This window comes from Eurytemora carolleeae, unplaced genomic scaffold, assembly GCF_000591075.1.
Source record: "Eurytemora carolleeae unplaced genomic scaffold, Eaff_2.0 scaffold28, whole genome shotgun sequence".
In the NCBI taxonomy this organism is placed as follows: Eukaryota; Metazoa; Arthropoda; class Copepoda; order Calanoida; family Temoridae; genus Eurytemora; species Eurytemora carolleeae.
The window spans coordinates 506,678-517,606 of NW_019396147.1; the positions used below are offsets into that span (position 1 = coordinate 506,678).

General features: G+C 35.1%; 2 protein-coding genes across 2 annotated transcripts in view; both read left to right on the forward strand.

Annotated features, from left to right (window-relative positions):
* Window positions 1–5,230: 5,230 nt before the first annotated feature.
* On the forward strand, window positions 5,231–7,608 carry LOC111696352 (uncharacterized). The gene is made up of 6 exons (XM_023465942.1): window positions 5,231–5,319; window positions 5,499–5,587; window positions 5,980–6,033; window positions 6,460–6,496; window positions 7,196–7,344; window positions 7,402–7,608. Exons 2-6 carry the CDS (start codon window positions 5,503–5,505, stop codon window positions 7,446–7,448), a joined length of 372 nt encoding a protein of 123 aa, XP_023321710.1. The 5' UTR covers window positions 5,231–5,319; window positions 5,499–5,502; the 3' UTR covers window positions 7,449–7,608.
* LOC111696366 (piwi-like protein Siwi) overlaps window positions 7,527–10,929 on the forward strand; it is a 6,737-nt gene continuing 3,334 nt past the window's right edge. Inside the window, 8 exon segments of the mRNA XM_023465957.1 lie at window positions 7,527–7,589; window positions 7,736–7,912; window positions 8,854–8,985; window positions 9,183–9,299; window positions 9,435–9,565; window positions 9,700–9,847; window positions 9,909–10,037; window positions 10,655–10,759. Coding sequence (XP_023321725.1) covers window positions 7,527–7,589; window positions 7,736–7,912; window positions 8,854–8,985; window positions 9,183–9,299; window positions 9,435–9,565; window positions 9,700–9,847; window positions 9,909–10,037; window positions 10,655–10,759 — 1,002 coding nt within the window.

A 10,929-nucleotide genomic window follows, 5' to 3' on the forward strand; every position in this document is an offset into this window, starting at 1 on the left:
ACCCTCTACCAGGACACCAGTTCTCACCCTCTACCAGGATACCAGTCCTCACCCTCTACCAGGATACAAGTCCTCACCCTCTACCAGGATACCAGTCCTCACCCTCTACCAGGATACCAGTCCTCACCCCCTACCAGGATACCAGTCCAAACCATCTACCAGGATACCATTCCTCACCCTCTACCAGGATACCAGTCCCCACCCTCTACCAGGATACCAGTCCCAACCCTCTACCAGGATACCAGTCCTCACCCTCTACCAGGATACTAGTCCCCACCCTCTACCAGGATACCAGTTCTCACCCTCTACCCGGATACCAGTTCTCACATTTTAACAGAATACTAGTCCCTACACTACCAGGACACCAGTCCTCACTCTCTAACAGGATACCAGTTCTCACCCTCTACCAGGATACCAGTCCTCACCCTCTACCCGGATACCAGTTCTCACTCTTTACCAGGATACAAGTACTCACCCTCTACCAGGATACCAGTACTCACCCTCTTCCAGGATACCAGTCCTCACCCTCTTCCAGGACACCAGTCCTCACCCTATACCAGGATACCAGTTCTCACTCTCTACCAGGATACCAGTCCTCACCCTCTGCCAGCAGACCTAATCTTTGCAGCCTGATGTCAAGTTGGTGAAGTCAAATTGATGAAGAGAAAAGAAAATGAGCATGAGGCAGGTGTTCAGGTGATCTGTTCATTAAAAAAAAGGCTGAGGGGGGTATAATTTTGACAGTTTGAAAGTTAACCACTTTGTCTTGGTTGACTCATTAAATTTTTAGCTTTGATTCTTGTCCATGCTTTGTGGTATGATTGGTATTTAAAAAGTAAAATTAACATCCTCCTCTTTTTGTCCTTTCCTCTGCAATACTTAAAAGGAGGAAACCCATAGATGAATAAGAATGCGTTAAGAAGGATTAATTACAGGTTGAATGGATAGCTGTAGGGTCATTTCATAGAAAGACATTTCATAGACAGGACATTTCAGAAATAGGACATTTCATACTATTAGGACTTTCCACAAACAGGACATTTCATAGACAGAGTAGAATTTACATAAACAGACAATTTCATAAACAGAGTAGATTTTTCATAAACAGACAACTTCATAGACAGAGAAGATTTTTCATAAACAGATAATTTCATAGACAGAGTAGAATTTTCATAAACAGACAATTTCATAGACAGAGTAGAATTTTCATAGAGATGTAATTTTAAAGACACAAAAGCAATATTTTCAGTAATTTAAGGTTTTTGGTACTTAAAAAATGTGTCACAATTTTTGAAAATTTTACCTGCAGCTTGACTAACAAGAAATCAACAATATAATATATTATCAGTTTAGCAAAAATATGAATAACATCGTAGAAAGAATGGTATGATTTATTATATAGAGTTTTATTACTCTATGATTTATTAGATAAGATTACTTGGAAGAAAAAAATTTATTTCTCTATGAAAAATATTCTCTGTATTTGAAATGTCCTATCGGCTCCAGTACAAAAGGTAGAATTACAAAAGGTAGAATTACAAAAGGTAGAATGACAAAAGGTAGAACGAGAACGACAAAAGGTAGAACGATCAAAAGGTAGAACAAACAAAAGGTAGAATTACAAAAGGTAGAATTACAAAAGGTAGAATTACAAAAGGTAGAACGTTCGAAAGGTAGAATTTTCCAAATTAATTTTTTTTTAAATGTAAAAAAAAAGTCAAAAAATAATGTTTCTTATTTATTAGGACTAATTTGTATTTTACAAATGTACATGATTTTAATCCATGCCAATAATTGTGGCAAGCTGTTTCATATAGTCTGGTGCAGGGATATTATTATACATACATGTTTTTAATCCTAGTACGTTTATCTCTCTGTTTTTGTTTGCTGAACTCTGTTCCATTCTTAATTTTCTCAAAATTATATTCATATTTCTGGTCGTCAATCAATGTTCTTTTCTTCTTTTGATTCATCCCATAGTTGACCAACCTCTCCATGCTGAATTCAACCGAGAAATGCAGTTTTGAGAATTTAAAAAAAAAAAATTCGCGGATTTTCTTGTAAAAATTAGAAAATTTTCTTCCTTCTCAAAAATAAAAAAAATTTTACCTTTTGAACGTTCTACCTTTTGTAATTCTACCTTTTGAACGTTCTACCTTTTGTTTATTCTACCTTTTGATCAATCTACCTTTTGATTGTTCTACCTTTTGTCATTCTACCTTTTGTCATTCTACCTTCTGTAATTCTACCTTTTGTAATTCTACTTTTTGTACGTGAGCCGTCCTATCTATGAATTGTCCTGTCTATGAAATATCCTATCTATAAATATCCTGTCTATGAAATGTTCTATCTATATTATATCCTGTTTATAAAATATCTGTCTATGAAATGTCCTATCTATGAAATGTCTTTCTATGAAAGGACCCAACACCAATAGATATATTAAGGTTCAGGATGGATTACAGGTTGAATAGATGTATTAAGGTTCAGGATGGATTACAGGTTGAATAGATGTATTAAGGCTCAGGATGGATTAGAGATTGAATAGATATATTAAGGTTCAGGATGGAATACAGGTTGAATAGATATATTAAGGTTTAGGATGGATTACAGAGGTTGAAGAGATATATTACGGTTCAGGATGGATTACAGGTTGAATAGATATATTAAGTTTTAGGATGGATTACAGGTTAAAGACATATATAAAGGTTCAGGATGGATTACAGGTTGAAGAGATATATTAAGGTTCGGGATGGAATACAGGTTGAACAGATATATTGAGGTTCAGGATGGATTACAGGTTGAATAGACATAGTAAGGTTCAGGATGGATTACGGGTTGAATAGATATATTAAGGTTCAGGATGAAATACAGCTTAAATAGATATATCAGGGTTCAGGATGAAATACAGCGTGAATAGATATATAAAGGTTCAGGATGGATTACAGGTTGAATAGATATATTAAGGGTTAGGATGGATTACAGGTTGAATAGATATATTAAGGTTCAGGATGGAATGCAGGTTGAATAGATATATTAAGGTTCAGGATGGATTACAGGTTGAATAGATATAATAAGGTTCAGGATGGATTACAGGTTGAAGAGATATATAAAGGTTCAGGATGGATTACAGGTTGAATAGATATATTAAGGTTCAGGATGAAATACAGCGTGAATAGATATATTAAGGTGCAGGATGGATTATAGGTTGAATAGATATATTAAGGTTCAGGATGAAATACAGCGTGAATAGATATATTAAGGTTCAGGATGGATTAAAGGTTGAATAGATATATTAAGGTTCAGGATGAATTACAGGTTGAAGAGATATATTAAGGTTCAGGATGGATTACAGGTTGAATAGATATATTAAGGTTCAGGATGGATTACAAGTTGAAGAGACATATGAAGGTTCAGGATGGATTACAGGTTGAAGAGATATAGAAAGGTTAAGTATGGATTACAAATGAAGGTTCAGGATGGATTACAGGTTGAAGAGGTATATTAAGGTTCAGGTTGGATTACAGGTTGAATAGATATATTAAGGTTCAGGATGGATTACAGGTTGAATAGATATATTGAGGTTCAGGATGGATTTCAGGTTGAATATATATATTAAGGTTCAGGATGGATTACAGATTGAATAGCTGTATTAAGGTTTAAGATGAAATAGGTTGAATAGAGAGATTAAGGTTCGGGAAGGATTTGATTCAGGGTTTAGGATGGAATACAGAGTGAAGAGATAAATTAATAGGATTAAATACAGGGCGAAGAGATAGATTTATGTCCAGGAGAAAGTATAGGTTAAAGAGAAGAAAACAGGAGTCGAGTCTTTGCTACAAACTCAAATGTTCTAATGTCTATATGTTATCAAGATGACATGTGTAAACTTTTGATATTTCAAAATTAGATTATTTGATCTAACAGAATTCATACTTTGAAGTTTCTAATTGTGTTACAACATTGGGTTGCAAAGATACAGGGATTAGAAAATTAGAGTTTGTGGCAAAATAGACTCAATTCTTACAATGATTGCAGACAGATCAGTGAAATTTATTATTTCATTGGTTTTTGGGCCCCAAACCAGGTGCTGAGTCACCGTAGACACACAATAAAAGTAAACCAGGACAAATTCATGAATACGCCCCTGGTTGCAGAGATAGATAGAATAAACTTAGAGAAAGGTTCAGGGTTAAATTATTAGAAAATATCTTATTCCCATGTTGAATTTTCAGAAAGGTATTTTAAGGTAATTTTACGTGATAACCTTAAAACGTCCAAAGGGACGAGTGTCCTTTTTTCTACAACATTTGACTGCAATTTTTACACTACAAAAAACTTGAGCACAAATTCTTAAAAATCAAATCCCCCCACTACCAATTGCTGCGCCTAGGAGGTGGCTCGTGTGTGGGGGGCGAAGGGGGGATCACTACCGCCGGCCTTGACAACGTTTCATACATCGACGTCAACTGCCCCACCACAAGTAGCCAAAAAGGTTAATACCCCCCTCCCCCCTGACAATTATTCCTGTAATTGCAAACAGTGTTATTCATAAAAACGTTTTGTCAGGTAAAATTGCAATTAAGATAGATCTGTTCTATTTCGAACTTAGAAAGATAAAACTACAAGAAAAAACCTTTTAATCTTTTCCCGCCAATTTTTTCAAATTATTGAGAAAGTTTCCACTAAACATGTCAGAACCTGTTTTTGAAACGTTCTTTAACGTTTTTCGCGTTACCTAAGATTTTTAATATCAGGGTTTCTACATTTTATTTTCTAATCTAAAATCCAAATATTGTAATGCAATTTTGAGTATAATGTTTGTTTAAATTAAATTTTATATTTTTAAAGAAAAGATCAAACTTTTTCTGGTGAGCCCTGATTGGATGCTAAAGTTATGAAAGATCTTGAAAGCACGTATGTATGACGGTATGTCCGCCATATTTCGGTAGAACTTCTTGAGGGCAACATCATTTAAGAGATCTTATTACTATTGACTTAATATAACTTGCTTTAAAAAGTAAAAATGGAATATTTTTTGTCGATTTTGGGAAATTTAATAATTATCTTAAATCTGCGAGTCGGTTACGCTGGCATAAAGCAAGAAGCTTCCGTACGTTGGCGATTTTGGGGTTCCTGAAGGGTTTTACTTATTCTAGATTTATCGATATTTATTCTAAAAATGGACAGCTTGGTGGGACAAGGTAGAGCAAGANTTGGAAGTAACGAAAATTAAATATAATCTAATACAGCGGAAAGAGAAAGGACCATCCGAGAAAGTAGAAGACCTGGCGATGCCCCACCAGCTGTACAGTCCGTGTAAGTATTTGAGAGGAATTAATTGAAAACTTTGAGTAAATACTTAAATTGTGGAAATGTTTAACTATACTGCTATATATAAGCTAGTTGTGCAAAGGAGCTTAATTCATTCATATCATCTTAAACCAATGAGAAACTTGTAAGCCTTCTGTCAAGTTCTTGAACTAATATTCTGTCAGGTTGATGGCTGGACGAGGTCGGGGTGTGTCTGCGGACGATTTGCCGGTTCAAGGGGGTAGAAGTAAACCGAGGATTGCTCAAACTGCAGGTAAAACAAAGTTTATGGTAGTTTTAAATTGTTATTTTGAATTTATAAGAGTTTAAAAAGGGGTTTATGCCTGATTCATAACAGCAGGTTTTGGAACGTTTTAAATTCTCACCAGTGTGGATTTAAATACAAGAAACCACAATTGATAATAATCTTTTTTTAGGATTATTTACATTTAATATCAATTATTTTTTGTCAGACAACGCTTTTAAGAATACAGTTTGAATTTGGGGATTACCATATTTAAGCATGTTTTTATGTTAAATTTACACGCATATTAAAACATGTGTTCATTGTAAAGTTATTTGTTGTGAATAAGTCCACTTCAAGCTTCTATATATTTAACGTTCCTCTGCAGTATAACATTTATTTCAATCTATCGTTATCTTTAGTGCCACGCGTCGGATTAAATGTAGGAATGGCGTCCGTGACTATTTCCAGTTCGGGTAAGTTAAATTTATTAATGGAAATACGGAGCGTCCCAATATCATTGAATTATCTACACACATAATACTCAATAAACCTAGTGTATTCTGCATGCAAACTTTTTTATTAGGCTTACGTTTTTAAAATGTCGTCTTTTTAAATATTTTTTTGGAAAAGTTCGAATTTAAACCGCGTCGCTGAACCGTTGTAAGCCGGTTAGCGCCGACTCAAATCTAGAAAGACTGACTGCATTTTCATACATGAGGAACCAACCTTGTTATATTTTCTTAAATTTGTCTTGGGTCAATCAAATAGACAAATGAAGACTAACAGAAAATGAGTGATTATTCAGTCAAAAATGTTGGGAAAGGGGGATACCTTACATTTACCGTTTAACTATATATTAGCACTGACATCCAATTTTAACGCATTAAATTATATTACAGACAGCGATACTGGAAGCTCATCATCTAAAGGAAAGGGGTAAGTACAACGGAGTTTCTAGAACTATTTCTATGCAGACGATACCAGGCACGATATGAGAGCATGTTATTTATTAATCTAAATGTTGATATAAACATACAAATGTTAATGTAATTTTTAATGTATATGTTAACAATATTTACTTTAATGAATTGTTTAAAGTTAATGTTAATCGTCAACGGACATGGACATGGACCAATTCAGTGGAACAATTCATTATAGTAAATAATGAATGTTAACATATACATTAACGATAACACTAATCTATAACATTTATGCGTTAATATTAATTAAAATTAACATTTGTATGTTAATATTAGCAGTAACTAAATTATGAAATAACATCAATGGTCTCATATTGGACATCTAATGATGCAGACCCCAATTTTTTGTTTCTTAAGCCTGCGTTTGTTCTCACTCGTGAGTTTAAGATTTGAAAAGTGTAAGCTCTGATTTCTAGGGGGGCTACGCCCCCCCCTTTACAGGTTAGGGAGGGGCACTGTTTATTGCCCCCCCCCCCTCTGTATACGCCTTTGCCCTTCGCTCATATATATTTGTTGGTATGTAAGCTATAACTGACCGAACATATGTGAAGAATTTTTCTCATTTAAAAAAAATTTTACACATCCGTTTTTCCTGAACACAGATTTTAAAAGTGTTGAAAATATTTTTGCATATTTGACTCATCTGGCTTCGCAGATATCTTCTGCCGGTGATGATGGCAACGGAAACGGTCACGGCAACGGTAATGGTAATGGAGGAGGCGGGGCTGCTGAACAGATCCCTGTTAGAGAGAGTGTGGGCAGAGGAGCAAAGCGAGGCAAGCCAGAGCCGATGGCCATTTACAGGTAAATTGTTCATCATAAGTAAATGTACAAGATTCTTTTAATCTTCAACTTATTTAGAACAATACCCTCAGAAACTCAGACTAAGTTCGCAAGATGGGAGCTAAAGTAGATCTAAGTTCGGAACCTTCTTCAAAGGGAAGTAGTTGGAAGTAGTACTTTCCAACTACTTTCCTTTGAAGAAGATGCCGAACTGGAGACTCTATCTCTACCGTGTGGACATGAAGCCTGAGGTCGATTATACAAAGGTAAGGTTCTGTCAAATTTGGTATTACGATTTCATTATTATGTAAAAACTCCATTCTCTTAGATTTTTGTACCAACTTATTATATGTTGTGTTCAGAATAATCTTTACATAAAGCCCTTAGAAATTAAATCTGAACTCTGCTTTAGGAACGAAAGTATCACGTTCGTCAGAATAAGGAGCCCGCCGGAAAGAAGTATTTCTTCGATGGATTATCATCACAGTTCCATCGAAGAAGTACTTCTTTCCGGCGAGCCCTCTTACCGTCTTCAAGTGAAAGATTGGTGTTCAGTTCTAAGAGAGACTCTGACAACCAGATCATTGAGGTCGGTATAACGTTCTTAAAGGTAGTGTCAGGCTAGACATGGTAGTTGAGCTGAGAAAGCAGTTTTGTAGGGAATTTTTTATGAAATATTTGAGATCTATCGGATGGTTTTACGGTGTAAATTTGTCCAGCAAGAGCGCAAATTCAGTTTTCCGCATAGATTGTCCATTTTGGAGAGATTATTTTGAGAATCGTTTTTTTTATTTTTCAATGAAGATTACGAAAAAGTATCAAATTCTACAGGGAACTAAATCAGTTAAAATAAAATGATTCATTTTCCTCATTATATAAAATTTCTTATTCTTCACGAATTTGTTTGTAGATTTCTTCAAAATCTTTGAATGTCGTCTCATCAAATAAAATTCCAGAAATATACAGAAAACGATAAAGAATAATGAGACATTACAGAATTCTTGTTTCATTTTTCTTGGTCGTCGTTGACTAATTTAAAAAATATACTGTTCGTCATGCTGAAAGCTAAAAATGTTAGACCCTCAGTCAGAACCCTTGGGAATAAAAATTTTACTGGAAAAGTATCTTTGCCATTTATTGAAAACCCATTAGATAAACCTAGTAACACTGCTCCTGTATAAAATAAACCTGTGCCGGAAAATAAAGAAGCATATCATAACATATGTTTTGTGGTAGGAAAATCCAATAGGGTTATAAATAGGGCGCATGCTGGATGCACGCTGATTCAAAAAGTGCAAATTGACATGTTACTTTTCAAAATGCGTTTTTGGGGTCGGCAAATCCATTTGTCGAGTTAAAAAAGGGATTAATGAAATCTAACAACATGTCGGATGCATGAAAGTACTTGTACAAGCTAGGAATGTTGTGCTTAAATCGAAACTAAATATATATTATTGCAGTTATAAAAGTATTAAACATTAAAAGCAGTATAAATGATGATTTAATAAAAGCTTACTAAAAATTATCCAGGTGACTATCAAGTATGTAGGCGAAGTTGAACCCGAGTCCAGTAGGTACTTGCAATTTATGAATATCATGCTGAGGGGAGTTCTGGAGAAGCTGAACCTTGACAAGATTGGGAGAAACTTCTACGACTCGAAGGTACAAATTTTCTAAACTAAAAATTCTTCTAAAGAAAAAAAATATTTTTAAAAAAATTTCCCACCAATTTGCTTAATCCTCTTGGGCTAAAACATCCAGATCTTTACATGTACTACATTAACTTAGTGAAATTCGGCTTTCTCCAAGTTGCCGTAAAAATTTAGCCCAAAAAAGCTTGATTTGTTTTCTTGTTCTAGGCCGTGATCAAAGATCCCAAGCTTGTCAAAGTACACCTGGAGTTGTATCCTGGATATGAGACCAGTATCCGTCAGCATGAGAACGAGATCATGCTGTGTGTGGAGATTTCCCACAAGGTAATTTAAATAAGGAGCAGAGGCGTGTTCTCTAGACTAGTAATAAATTTTCTAAATTAATTTAGGAGATTTTATCTTTAACATAACAATCTGTGAAACAAAAGATTGTGTCACATTTTCTACTTTCGTATTTAGGTGCTTCGCACAGATACTGTTCTTGATATGGTGAAGAAGGTGTCTGAAAGAGGAGGGGTATCCTCTGAGAAGTTGGATAAACTTCTGTTATCTCAAATAGTTATCACTAAGTATAACAACAAAACGTACAAGTAAGTTTTTCTTTTCGGGTAATCAAAATCTTAGCCAGAAATTTTAGTGTTTCTGTCCCTCTTATGAGATATTGTGATACTTTTCCAGAATTTATTGCACTAGTCTGAAACCATTTAACTAATGAGCACTTCAGGATATCTGAGATCAGGCTTGATATGAGTCCAAAGGATTTCTTCGAGACCAAGAAGGGAGAGAAGATTCAGTACGCACAGTACTATCTAGATCGGTGGGGAATGAAGATAACTGATCTGGACCAGCCACTCCTGGTTTCTATTCCCAGGGTCAGTAAACAAATTGTCGCAAAATTTTACTTCATATTTATCAAAATCCATTTACTCTCAGGAAAAGGATATGAGAGGTGCTGTACAGACTCCGGTCTTCCTATCTGATTCTGCACGCTGGCATCCGAAAGGCCAGTCATGTTGCAGAGTTCAGGTACATGACTGGACTTTCGGATGCACAGCGTGCAGATTTTAATCTAATGAAAGATCTAGCTATCTATACCAGGTATATATCTGACTTAGATTGATCTAAGTGATTTACATTGCAGTTTTAAAGAAAAGTAAAAAACGTTGAAACTTCTGTTGCTGATGATGCTGAAGTCTGAAATTGATCACTTTTAATAAATAAATAAATAATTAATTTTATCAATGGTCGTGTAACATTAAAAACAATCAATTTGTGCTTTCTCCTTTAATGGGATCCAACCTTTTTCAGTGATGTTAGGAATTAAGGGTATTGTCTGTTTATTCCGTCCTCTAAACATTGGGAAAAGGGGGGGGGGAGTCGAGGGCGTATTCTCGTTGCTTTTGTTCTAAAAATTATGTCCAGCATTGATGCCTCCTGGGACAGAGCTTTTAGAAACTGGAAGGTTAGTGCATAACTCTTCAAATATGACATTATTACATAACTCGGAAATGTCTTCATTTACTTTAAAAATGGACTTATTTAGAATATTTAATGGTCTCCTCATACATCATGTATTTATCAGCTTAGGTCGCGTCAGACCTAAACCTGATTTTGAACTAAGAAGGCTTTGTAGGAAGAAGTGGCTTATGTATAACGTGTTAAGCATCGATTTTTTGCAGTGCCAATCTTCTGTCAAGCTACAGAACTGGGTGATTATCTTCCCGCAGTCTGATCAAAGATTGGTTGAGGGTCTACTGAAGAACCTTCAAACTAGTTTTACTTGTGTAGGTAGGAATAGACCTTATATTTTAATTAATAATATGTTATCTTTATAAACGATGAACATTGTACACATCTCCCCTAAAAACATCTAGAAAATCATTTATCGTCTCTGCAGAGGGTTGGGGGCACCATGAAAGTGCTACCAATTTTCTGTTGTAAGACCTCGGGGGGG